This window comes from Rhinolophus hipposideros (assembly GCF_964194185.1).
Source record: "Rhinolophus hipposideros genome assembly, chromosome: 2".
Taxonomy (NCBI): domain Eukaryota; kingdom Metazoa; phylum Chordata; class Mammalia; order Chiroptera; family Rhinolophidae; genus Rhinolophus; species Rhinolophus hipposideros.
The window spans coordinates 46,157,511-46,170,998 of NC_138048.1; the positions used below are offsets into that span (position 1 = coordinate 46,157,511).

Sequence of the window (13,488 nt, forward strand, 5' to 3'; positions counted from 1 at the left end):
GTACACCCATAGGAAAAGTAGAGAGGAGAATAAATGCTTAAAGGATGTTTGTAGAGATAGCAGTAAAAATAGGGCTTGAATATTTGCAGCAGGAGTGGAGGTACTGAGTAGATGGAGATATAAGTTTAACCAAGGTTGAGGTTCAGTCAGCAAAACAGGGATGAGGGAGATGAAGAAATATTCAAGGAGTGATTGAAATAATTGACCGTGGAATTCTGTCTGAATAAGAAAGGAAATGAGGGCATAAGACAGGTATGTAAGTGAAAAAGTAGATCAATGGATTATTCATCCCAGTGTGGTCAATAACCTGTTGGAGTGGAGTGTGGTCAGAGGGGATGTTTGAAAACAAGATAGTGGAGGAGTTGCAATTAATAGTAAGGACTGGATCAAGGCTATAACCATGGGAAGGAATCTTTCTCATGGCTCTTGTAATAAACTTATTTTGAGCATATAAAGTTTCTTCAATTTGAAATGATATAGGAATAAGGAAATGTATTTTTAAAATTGGGTTTGGGCCATTACAATATATATTTAAGAGTTTTCGTTGATGGAAACACTCATAATGGTAATTGGAAGACATAGATACACAGTTGTATATTAAAACATGATTGAAAAGAAAGGTGTTCAAAAGATTAATAACCATTTATTTTAATGATGGGATTACAGATAGTTTTCCCTCCTTCCTTATACTTTAACTTTCAAAATCTTACTAAAAATATACTAATTTGAGGAGATCCAAGATGGTTGAGTAGATAAACATGTACCTGCTTCTTTCCGTGAACACATTTAAATTACAACTAAATTATAGAACAATCAATCTGGAGAACCATCTGAAGACTAGCTAAACAGAAGTTTTGTAACTAAGGATATAAAGAAGAAGACATTTACACAATTAGCAGGAATCACATTAATAATGAATGACACTTGAATGATTCCAATGGGAAGTAAATGGACCGTCTTAAAATAATAACAACAACAAATAATAACAACAGGAAATAGAACCCATGTCATGGTCAAATTGTCAAAACTAAAGAGGCATACTGTATGGCCTCAAACTATAACTAAACGTTATAGTACTAGATGCAATACAGAAAAGTGAGACAGACAGCAAAACTTGGGTAATGATAGCTTATAGATTAGAAATGATCCAGTGTGACTTTTTGCTTAGTGAACGCCCGTAAGATCTAACTACCTCCCATTTACCCACCTTTCCTTTAGAAAAAAATAAAAAATTCGGCCTTGACTGCCATGCAAGGTTATGGTCTTGCCCCATTCGCAATGGTCCACATTTCAGCAAGACAAATGATGACACTGAGACTTCTTAGGAATGAGCCTTCCTAGCACGATGGGACCACATTATCCAATCAAAAGGTTGGTCATCAGTGCATCCTTTGGAGTGATTTATGACCAGAAGGGGGAAATGTGGATGAAAAAGGGGCCACATACTAAACTTGACAAACTCAGGAAACTCAGGTCATAGCCAGTAGTCACATCTTTGGCCTGAAGCTTCTTTGACAAAGGTCAATCTTGCGTCTAAGATACCAAACCCTTGGAATGTCAGAGTAATCTCTTTTTCCAGACCCCTCAGGGCACAACCCATCACATGAGAGCACTAAACTACAGAACTCATTTTTTTATCTTATTCATCAAATACCATCTCTATGTGCTGTAAATGGTAATTGTTAACTATCCTGTGCCCACCAGTGTAAAAGAAGTATTGTCTCTCCATTTTAATTTTTATCCAATCCTAGAGATTTCCCCTCTTTGCTTTCTCCCATCGTCTTAAACTACCACCGATGGATTTCCTTACGTCTCCTCCTTTGATGCTAATGTATAAAATAAACTGCAAAACTACCATTCTCAAGAGCATTTTCTTAATCTGTTGAGATTTTGCTTCCTGGCAATTGCTATCAGGTAAGAAAACAGAAACACAAAATGGGCTGGCCTTAAATGTCCATGTGGTGATTGAAAATCAGGAGGGGTATCTCAGCTGTGGATGTTCCCATGGAGGAGCAAGGGATCCCAGCCCCACACTAGGCTCCCCAGATTGGAGTACTGGTGCTGGGATGAGGAGCCCCCACAACATCTGATTTTGACAAACAGTGGGGATTCTGACCATCTTGATGGGACAGAAGGCTGCAGGAAACCCAGGTGTCCTCTTAAACAGCTCCTGCACAGACTCATTCGCAGGCACTCCCCTTGGCCTCTGGTGAAGGGACAGTGACGTGGGGTGCATCAGACATACGGAGGACAGACTGACGTGTGTAGCTTCAGAGATAGGACTGGAGGACATTCACCATTTTCCCTGTGTGGGGTCCTTCTCCTGTGCCATCTTTCCTGTGTGGGCCCCTCCCCTACATTGCCAAATCTGAATCTGTCTGGTGAGCTCCACTGCTTTACCCTGGTGAGTCTGGGATCCCACCCTACCCAACTCCCTCAGTGCCAGAGGCACTTTCTCTGTGAGCAGCCAGCTCCATCTGCATTGCACTCTTTCTTGGAAAACTAGTGGAGTCTGCAGGATCCAGGCAGGTGGCGACTGGCCTCGGTGTGCTTTGAGACTTTTGCTAGGTAGTTCCAGGCTCAGCACTGGCACCAAAACATTACATTAACCTAGGGAACAAAGCTCTTCTCACTCTAGTGACTCCCTGACACCCTGCCCTCACCCAACTTGTGTATTGCTTGAGGCTTTATCAGTAGTTGAACATTAACGGAGCCAGCAGGTGGCAGCAAGCCTCAAGGTGTCTGGCTTTTTGTGGAGCTACCCCAGCCATGGTACTGGTGGCAGCCCTTCTCAGTTTGCAGCATGGCCTCTCCCATTCACCTTCAGGTTTAGCATGGGCAGCGAACTGCGGATCACTTTGTATCTCTTAACAGGTAGTACCTAGTCAGTCACAGACAGTGAGTGACCTGGGCCTGCATTGGAACCCCTCCCAAGAGGCCCCAGAACCAATATACTTGGAGGTTGGCTTCAGACCAAAGCAGAGCACCACCCAATTAGCCCCACAAGGTGCACACACAAAGGGTGGTCTCAACAGGCACCAAAGCCCACTAGGGCAAATCCCACTCAGTGGGGTAAGCCACCTGTAAAGCAGTCCATAAGCTGTGGACATGGCCAAACCCTACAGCCAATCAGCCTGAGGTTCAGTCTTACTAATGTGCCAATAGCAATCAAGGCTCACCTATAACAGTAGGGAACACACAACGCACACAAGGGACACTCCTAGAGCTTTCAGAGCAGGTGACCAGGGAGACTGTTCCAGGGCCCCATAGGGCACCTACTACATAAGCCACCTGGCCAAGACTGGGAGACATAGCAGATCTAACTAACATAAAGAAACAAACAACAGAGAGGCAGCCAAAATGAGGAAACAAAGAAATATACCCCAAATGAAAGAACAGGAGAAGATTTCAGAAAAAGAACAAAACAAAATGGAGGCAAGCAACCTACCAGAGACAAAGTTCAAAACAATGGTTATAAGGATGCTCACGGAACTTAGAGAGAACTTCAACAGAGAGATAGCAAGCATAAAAAAGGACATAGAAATCATAAAAAAGAACCAGTCACAAATGAAGAATACAATAACTGAAATGAAGACTGCACTACAAGGAATCACCAGCAGAGAGATGAAGCAGAAGATTGAATTAGCGATTTGGAAGACAAGGTAGCATAAAACACCAATTGGAACAACAAAACGGAAAAAGAACCCCAAAAAACTGAGGATAGTTTTAAGAGACCTCTGGGACAACATCAAGCATAACAACATTCACCTCATAGGAGTATTAGAAAGAGAAGAAAGAAAAAAAGTGATTGAGACCATATCTGAAGAAATAATGACTGAAAACTTTCCTAACCTGACAAAGGAAATAGACATACAAGTGCTGAAGTGCAGAGAGTCCCAAATAGGATGAACCCAAACAGGCCCACACAAAGACACATTATAATTAAAATGGCAAAGATTAAAGACAAAGAGAGAATCCTAAAAGCAGCAAGAGAAAAGCAACTACCGTATTTGCCGGCGTATAAGACGATTTTTTGGCCCCGAAAAATATGCCTCCAAGTGGGGGGGTCATCTTATACGCCAGGTACACTTCAGATAGACTGCCCATAGTGCTTGCCCCGTGCCATAGTGGCCTCCCGATGCCCGCCCACTTCATTCCACATACCGTTCAGGCATCAGCAGCGCTGCTGGGTGTATGCTCGGCTGTTATGCGATTTTGCTGTTATGCGATTTTACCACACTCGCAAAATCACACACAGCCGAGCATACACCCAGTATGATAGCGCAAAATCGCGAATCGCGATACCATACTGGGTGTATGGTCGGCTGTGTGCGATTTTGCGAGTGTGGTAAATTCGGGTTACCGTATATTTCTTTACATATGCATTGAAGATTCGCGATTTTGCGCTATCATGGTGCCTGTTAGAATGTTGAAGAGCTCGCACTTGCGCACTAGTGAGGTCCCAGGGAGATGCTGATGCAAGGGTGGACCAGACTGCTATAGTGACAGGGTGGGCAAACAGGGAGCAGGGACCAATCAAATCAGGCTTTGTATACAGCCAACAGCCAACCACAATACTGCACCATTGTACAGTACAGCATAGAAAATGTCGACCAGTCAAACCCCTATCATCCCTATCATGGCACCAGCCAAAAGAAAGAAGTATGATGCAAATTTTAAACTGAAAGTTATTTGGTGTGTGGAAGGTGTGCGGAAGAGGGGGTAGTCTTATACGGCGAGTATATAACAAACTCTGTATTTTGAGTGGAAATGTTAGGGGGTCGTCTTATACGCCCAGTCGTCTTATATGCCGGCAAATACGGTAGTAACTAATAAGAGGGCCCCCATAAGATTGTCAGCTGATTTTTTTCAACAGAAAATTTGCAGGCCAGAACGGATTGACACACAGAACATTGAAAATATTCAATGTTATGAAAAGCAAGGACCTACAACCAAAGGTACTCTACCCATCGAGGCTATCATTTAGAATCGAAGGACAGATAAAGTGCTTCCCAGACAAGTTAAAGGGGTTCATCATCACCAAACCAAGTTAAAGGGGTTCATCACCACCAAACCAGTATTGCAAGGAGACTCAGCAGGACGTCTGTAAGATGGAGAAAAAAGAAAAAGATCAAAATTATGAATAATAAAATGGCAATATACCTACATATAGCTATATAGATACATATCTAGCAACAATTACTTTCAGTATAAATCAATTAAACGTTCCAATCAAAAGACATAGGAGGGTTGAATGGATAAGAAAACTAAACCCTCACATATGCTGCCTACAAGAGATTCACCTCAGATTTAAAGACACACACATACAGAAAGCAAAGGGATGGAAAAAAAATATTTCATGAAAATGAAGCGGGGGGGGGGGGGACACAAAAAGCTGGGGTAGCAATACTTATACCAGATAAAATAGACTTTAAAACAAAGGCTATCACAAGAGACAATGAAGGACCCAGTAATCCCACTTCTGGGTATTTGTCCAAAGAAACCCAAAATGCTCCTTTGAGGGGACATGTGCATCCAAATGTTCACTGCAGCGTTGTTTACAAGATGTGGAGGCAGCCTGGGTGTCTGTCGATGAAAGAATGGATAAAGAGGTGGTACATATATATAATGGAATATTGCTCAGCCTTGGAAGGGAATAAGTGCATGCCATCTGCGGTGGCATGGATGGACCTGGAGGGTATTGTGCTGAGTGGAATGTCAGACAGAGAAAGACAGATGCAATGTGATTTTGCTTATATGTGGAATCTAAAGAACAAAATAAACAAAACAGAAACAAACTTATAGATACAAAAAAACATTTTGATGGTTGCCAGATTGGGGATGGGGGGAGTTTGAGGGGGTGAGTGAAAAAGAGGAAGGGATTAGAAGTACAAATTGGTTGTTACAAAGGAGTCATGGGGATGTAGGGTATAGCCTAAGGAATGTAGTCAATAATATTGTAATAACTATGTATGATGTCAGATGGGTACTAGACTAGTCAGGGGGAATCACTTCTTAAATTATATAAATGTCTAACCACTATGCTGTACGCATGAGATTAACGTAAAATAATATTGAATGTCAATTGTAATTGAAAAATTTAAAAAGGAAGGAAAAGGTGAAGGGGAATAAGAGATCCAAATTTCAGGTATAAAACAAATAAGTCATGGGGTACAGCATGGGGATATAGTCAATAATACTGTGATAGCTTGGTAAGGTGTCAGATGGTTGCTAGACTTGTCATGGTGATCGCTTCTTTAGGTCTGTAAATGTTGACTAACTATGGTATACCCCTGATACAATAGTGTATGTTAGCTATATTTTTATTAAAAATCTTTTTAAAAATACACTAATTTTTTTTAATGAAAATAATTAGGCCAAAACACACAAAAAACTTGGACATAAATGTTGATCACTAAAGAAGACCACATGTACCAGGTGATGTGGAAGTACCAGTGGTTAGGGGACCCTAAGATATCTAACAGGACCTTGAAATCTAAGGCAGAAGGCAAATGAACCTCTGAGTGGCTGTCATAAATGATGGTGGGATCTGACCATTGGACCACAGAGGAGTCGTTCCCAGGAACCAGGAGGAAAGGTTGTGGGCCTCATGTGAGTCTGCCAGAGATTATAATCACCATCAGCATATATGAGTATTTCCTCATATTTAAAGTAGTCCGACTCAATAAAAGAAAATTTGGAAAATGGAGGAAAGTAGAAAGGTACGTTTGATCTCGCCTATTAAAGACCAAAGACAACTACAGTTACCATCTGGATATTTTCTTCATTCTTTTACTCCTTGCATAGTGTTTTTGTTGTGTTTTGTTTTTCCAAATCAAAATAAAATTTTATTGTAAAAGATAATGTAATACGTAAAAGTATAAAGGAGAAACTATACATCACTCGAAATCCTCCACCCCAGGCATACCTGCTATTAACATTTTAGTAGACATCTTATATATCTCTCTCTCTCAAACTCTCTCCTCACCTTCACTCCTCAGACTATATATTGCTGTTTTTGCAACGTTGTTAATTTAACAATATGACCATCTTTCCATATTAACAAATATAAAGACACTATTTTTACAGAGTATTCACTCATGTGCAATGATTTCTGAAACCAGTTTCAGACTGATAGGCATTTTTGTCTGTCAATGCTTTGCTTTTATACATATATTTGTATTTATATATTTATATTTATACTTTTGTTTGTTTATATCTTTGGGGGAAAAAAATCATTGAAATAGATTTACTGATTAAAAAGTTTTTATTTAACATTTTGTTACATATTACCAAATTGTTCTCCAGAAAGACAAGATGCTCTTTTCCCTTGAACCTTGCAAACACTGGATATTTTCAGTTTGTTAAATTACTTGCCAATCTGAATCAACCAAAAATATATCTTATTGTTGTTTTAATTTGTGCATAAGACTTTGTTTTCTATATAGTTTTAATTGTCTTGGTACAGTAGTATCATCCTTGAGAATGATAGAATATCTTTGTGTAAAGAATTGATTGATTCTATTGTAACTAAATTTTATTCTATGATAGTTGTGGATAGATAAGAACTCTTATCTAGAAACTTCAGAAATATAGTTTCTTCTCAGATCTGATTTGTAGGCTCAGAACAAAACCCATATTTATCTGTCCCCACTTTTGTTCCCTGACACTGCTAATCTTTCTGATCTACCACAGCAACAGAAAAATACCGAAGCAATATTTTTTATTGTCAACTTGTCATCAGATTTCAAGAAAATCTAATATTGTATTTAAACATAGTTAATTGACACTAAGACATAAAATAAGAATGTTTTGTTGTGACAACTGACTTCTACGTAAGTAGGACCTAGTGAAGTTAACTATGTTGTAGAATTTATCATGTAATAGGTTCCTTTGATCACAGTAATGAATTAGGATCATATAAGCAAACCTTCGAGGGCATTGAAATAGCTCTATTACATTGTTACACATTCTTACAGTGATTTATTTAAACCCACTTGAACAGCTAAGGTAGAATAATATCTTGATGGAATAATAACAGAATTAGAAAAATATTAATGGCATAATAATAATGATAGTAGCTTCCAATTGTTGAATGCTAACTATATGATAAATTTTCACAAATTTTATTTAATTTAATCAAAATAACTCTGTGAAGTAGGTTTTATTGTCTCTCTTACAGATAAGTAAATTGAGACTGTTGGCTGGGGTTGTACAGCTAGTAAATGGAAGTAAAGGTTTACCATTCTGTCTTAGTTACTGCCATACTATTTCAAGTAAAGTTAACAGCTCTGAAATAGACTCAGGTATTGAACAGCTTAATGTGAGATTAAGAAAGCATCCCAGACTAATGAAGGAATAATTCAGTAAACAAAGAGTGTTAGGAAAATTGGATAACTGTGGCGAGAGTGGCTCTTTCATAGTTTTCTATTAGAAGTATATATTGGGGGACATCCCAGAAAGTCATTTTAAATTACCATCAACAATTCCTAAAATGCTCATATTTTGTTAATACAGTAAACTATTTCTAGGACTCCATTCTAAGACAATAGTCAAATGTGCAAAAAATAGTTGATTTACAAGTATTTCATTGCAATATTTATAATATCAAAATTTTGGGAGTAGCTACATGTCTAACAAGAAGGGATGGGCTAAATAAATGATAATAAATCTTAGCTGTGAAAAGTCACATTTCTGAAGAGTATTTAATGGCCACAATATAAAGTTAAATGGAAAAAAGCATAGACGCAACTAAATCGGAAATGATCCCAGTGTTCATATTTGGTGCTGGGAAGCCTGGGCACATTGTTTCTCATATTATGTTTCATCTGTGAGTGGGTTAATAGTAGTTACGTCTGGATGGTGGGATAACAGGTGATTTTTTTTTTCCTTCAGATTTCTTTTTTAAATTTGGAGTAGTACATGTTTATTAGTTTCATGTGGCTGCTGTAACAAATAACCATAAACTTGGTGCCTTACACAACAGAAATTTAGTCTCTCAGTTCTAGAGTCCAGAAGTCTGAGGCCAGTTTCACTGGTCTGAAATCAGGTGTCAGTAGGGCTGTGCATTTTCCAGAGGCTCTGGGGGAAAACCCATTTCTTGCCTCTTCCAACTTCAAGTGGCTGTCGGCTTTCCTTGGCTTGTGGCCGCATCACTCCTATCTCTACAGCTGTGGTCCCGTTGCCTTCTCTTCTGTCTCTGTCAAATCTTCCTCTTTTTAAAGAGACCTATGACTGCATTTAGTTAAATTCAGCTCCGCTGGTGTTCCCACAATGGAAGTATGGTCCTCAGATGGTCATGGCCTGGAAGTGTGGCCCAAGTATGGCTGTTTGGCATTTTCAAATGCAAAGCAAAACATGGACTCATTCACTTACTCATTTCATTCAACAAATATCTGTTGGGCACCTACTATGTATACTGTGTATGGCAGGCACAGTTCTAGGTGCTGGGGATTTCATGGTAAGCAAGACAGATAAAATCCTTGGTCTCGTGCAACTCACGTTTTAATGAAGGAGATAAATGACAAATTTAAAGCAAAGCTCTAGAAGGAGAACTGTTGATAAGTACCATGAGGAAAATTAATGCAGGTATGGGGGAAGAGAACGATGGGGCCTGCTATTTTGGGTAGGATAATCCAAAATCTCTCTGAGGTGATATTTGAACAGAGACAAGAATGAAGCAAGGGAACACGTTGTGCAAATATTTGGGGGAAGAGGGTGTTACGAAGAAACAACAGGTGCAAAGGCCCCAGTGGAGGACTTTCCTGAGCTTGATGGAGGGAATATGTGGAGGCCAGCATGGAAGGCATGGAGCAAGCAAGGAGGAAAATGATGGGAAACGGGGCATTTGCAGATGGGCTTGCTTCCACGGGAGACAAAGACGAATAGGTATGAAGACCGTGGGTCGCCTCTAGAGACTGAGAGTCTGCAGTTGGAAGAAAAACTAACTTTCTTCTGTGTAGTCCCTTGGGTCTTTTGCATTTTAAAAATTATGTGAATGAATTACTGTTTTATCTAATTGCTCGAAATAACTTAAAATAAAAAAAATGATTTTTACACAAGTAATACAAAATAAAGGGCGAGGACTGAGTTGCAGCTGGGGTGCAGTTGGAAGGGAGAGCCTTAGGTTGTTTGTCCACCCTGTGGACAGGGCTGCCCAGGCTAAAAATAACTGTACTGTTCCAGGAGAGAAACAAGGACCTAGAGAGCTTCTGAATAGGATTGGAGTGTGATGCGGAGAGGCTGTGAATCATGAAATAAACACCAATCCCAAATGGGACCTACAGGCATCAGGGGATGAGCCAGCCCTGCCTCTCAGAGAGCAAAGATGACTAACAACTTCCTAAAATATTAAAGGAACTTTCCATGTGGGCTGTTAAATTCATCTACACCTTTATTCCCCAGACACATTTTTAGAATGGGGTGGGGTGGGGTGTATGTGCAAGCTTGGCCAAGCTCCTCCTAGCTTTTCAGGGAGATCCCACCCCTCCCCCTTTGCAGGACAGAATGTGGGATGGTCCACACTGCATTCCGCTGCCCCTCCTTCCCCTGTAGCTTCTTTCCCCTTTCTCCTTTTATGAGGCTTTCCCTGCCCTGGCAGCCAGAGTCCTCTTCACAAATCTTGTTTTCTAAATGACCACTCCCGGGAAGAGAACAGAGGTGTCAGTGTGCTTACTCCAACTCCATTCATGTCCTCAACCTCACCGTATCTCAAAAAATAAGGATTGTAGCAGAGATCATGCTTATGCTGGCTCTGTTCTCCAGCTTGCAAACCCACCAGAAGACGGGGACACTTGTGACCGTGATCCTCCCCGTCCCACCTTCCTCCCCAGTTCTGCTTTGGAAACAAACTCTAAAGTTTTCCCATGTAGAGAGTTTTGATTGCCTTTAAAAATGGTAAGCTTCTGTGTATATATTTTATTTCAATTAATAAAAAAAGGCAAAAAAACAAAACAACAGAAAAAAATCTCAGTGGACAAAGCCCGGCATGTAGGGAAATCGAATATAGTCGTTCAACAAATCGGTGTACCAGGCACAGAGACTCATCATGTCCCTGCACTTAACGAGCTTACATCTAGCGAGGGGACAGACAGTAAACAGTAAGCCTAATAAATAAGTACATTATATAGACTACAGAATGGTGGAGACTGCTATGGAAAAAAAATGGAGGCGAGCGAGGGTGGTTGGGAGGTCCAGGCTGGGGCAGTGCCTTAGAGTAGTCAGTTAGAGCAGAGAACACACAGCAAGTGTGGCCTGGCATAGGGCCTGGCAAACAGAAGGTATCCAGTGAAGTTATCCTTCCAAAAGGTATCCTTCCACTTTTCTGTGCCTAAAAATTCTCATAACAGAGTTTGGTACTCTGTTATGCGACTTCACCCTTTGTACACAAGTGAGCAGATGACAGCTAAAGACTGAACAGAGGTGAACAATATAAGAAAACCACACCCCACAATTAGGATCTATTTTGGTAGAATTGCACAGGGCAGTATTTACCAAATTAAAGAATATACTTTATGATTATATTTTTCATTATATACAAATGTCAAGCGAGTTTCCAGCACCAGGAGGAAACAGAAGACTGTAAGTCACATATGCCTATGGATTCAGGACCATGAGGATTGGAGTGAGCTCACGAGCTGCTTTTAAATTGTACCTTGATCTGGGTAGTGTTACGTGGTTAAATGCGTATGAAAGAACTCATGGAGCTATAGCTTAAGATTTGTACATTTTAAAAATATTTGTAAATTATACTTCCATAAACAAAGATGTGATTACTACTGATCTTGAACTTAGGTACTGCTCCCATGATGACAGTTCTCTAGCACTCAGCCACTGCACTGGGAAGGGGCCCTTGAGCCTGGGCAATGGCAGGAGAGAGTCTCAGGATTGCAGGGGTGCGGGGGAGTCTGCACAGTGACGCCTGCATGGTGTGAAAGCCCCAGACAAGCCTGTGATCACTGCCTTTACTGATGTCCCTGCCTTTCCTAAGGGCTGGGTTGAGGGGGGAACAAAATACCCCACACAGGAAACAACCAGAGAGCAACACAGAGAACAACCAGTGGCAAAGCCACTGGGTCTCGGGGACAAAGCTCTTATCCTGCTAAGAAGGCACGTCTTCCCTGCTTCCCAGCATCTCTGACAGGCAGCGCTGAATAACGAGGTCAAGGAATAGTCTCCGGCTAGGTTGGGAGTGGCTGTTTGCACCCAAGAAGACAGTTGGCTGAGTAAACATGGAGCCACTCTGTCATCTCCCCGTCTCACCCTGTCTCCCTCTGTCTCTGTCTCTTTAATCTCTCCCAGTGTCTCTATGACTCTGCCACACAAGACACACCCAAGTTTCTACACCTTTTTTACCAGATACCTAATACCCATCTTAGGCCCCATGTAGACCCAAGCAACCCACAGGATTTTAGTTGTTTGTTTTTACTAGAAAAGCATACCTCTTAGAAGGATGATCTCTAGGCATGGTTGGGAGCCTGATGTACCAGAAGCCTAAGTAAAACCAGCAGACGCAGGTGGGTGTCCACCCTCTCGGGCTCTCACTGGGTTCCTTATGTTCTTCTCTTCAGGAAGCCGTGTCGCATTGCCCAGAAGAAGGCCAATTGGCCCGAATCCAAAATGTTATCCAGGAACTTCCCCCGTCCCATTATAGGTAAGAATCCTTGGTGAAACAAATTTATAGCCCCTTAGTGTGGTATAATACCACAGATGCAGGCTGATATCATATAAGGGAACAAATTTAGTGGACAGTGGCTTTTTTGGGGCATTTTGAGGTGGATAAACAGGTCACTTTTATCAGAGTGAGTTGGTGTCTGAACAGGGACGTTGGAGGGAAGGGGCAGCCCGTGTCCTAGGGTACCCCTCAGAGTCCACCCTGATTCTGATCACACAGTAATATCCTCACAGTGATATCCTAGGTTCTTACCCAGATTCATAGCATAACCAAATCTATGGAACAAAAGATGATTTGTAAACAGGATTTGACTGTAGCCCTTGAGCATTTGGCTGACTGATCTCTCTGTTCGCTCGTCAGTATCATCCCATCCTTTCATTTCCTTCTCAGAATGTAGCCCCTAATCTTAACACCTTTCCCAGGGTTCCCTAAGCCTGCCCATCTTTTACAAAGGGGCAGATTTTGATGTAAGAAAGAACTTCTAACAATAATAGGTGTCATTCATCCACGAATGAACCTCCTAACAAGGATGAAGTTACCTGTAGCTTGAAGAATTACAAAAAGAGATAAGAGCTGGTTTCAGAACTGTGTGGAGCACCACTGCCCTGAGCATCAGCGGAAACAGGGAGCCACTAAGAACTCTCAGGCTCTGGGTGCTGGATCTCCCCCAGTTCTCTCTCTGGCTGGCACTCCAAGGGCCTCAGCTGTCTTCTGACAAGACCATCCCCCTTATCCACCCCAGGCCAGTATGCTGAGGGCCAAGAAAATTACTTCCATCAATCTCGATAACTTCCTGATATCCCTCCAGAATTTAT

General features: G+C 41.2%; 1 protein-coding gene across 3 annotated transcripts in view; it reads left to right on the forward strand.

Annotated features, from left to right (window-relative positions):
* The window catches only part of ARHGAP31 (Rho GTPase activating protein 31), a 105,275-nt gene that overhangs the window by 62,499 nt on the left and 29,288 nt on the right, over nt 1–13,488 (forward strand). For all 3 annotated transcript variants that reach the window (XM_081064686.1, XM_081064688.1, XM_081064687.1), the window contains exon 4: nt 12,570–12,652. In XM_081064686.1, the coding sequence (XP_080920812.1) occupies nt 12,570–12,652 (83 nt within the window). The remainder of the gene's footprint in view (nt 1–12,569; nt 12,653–13,488) is intronic.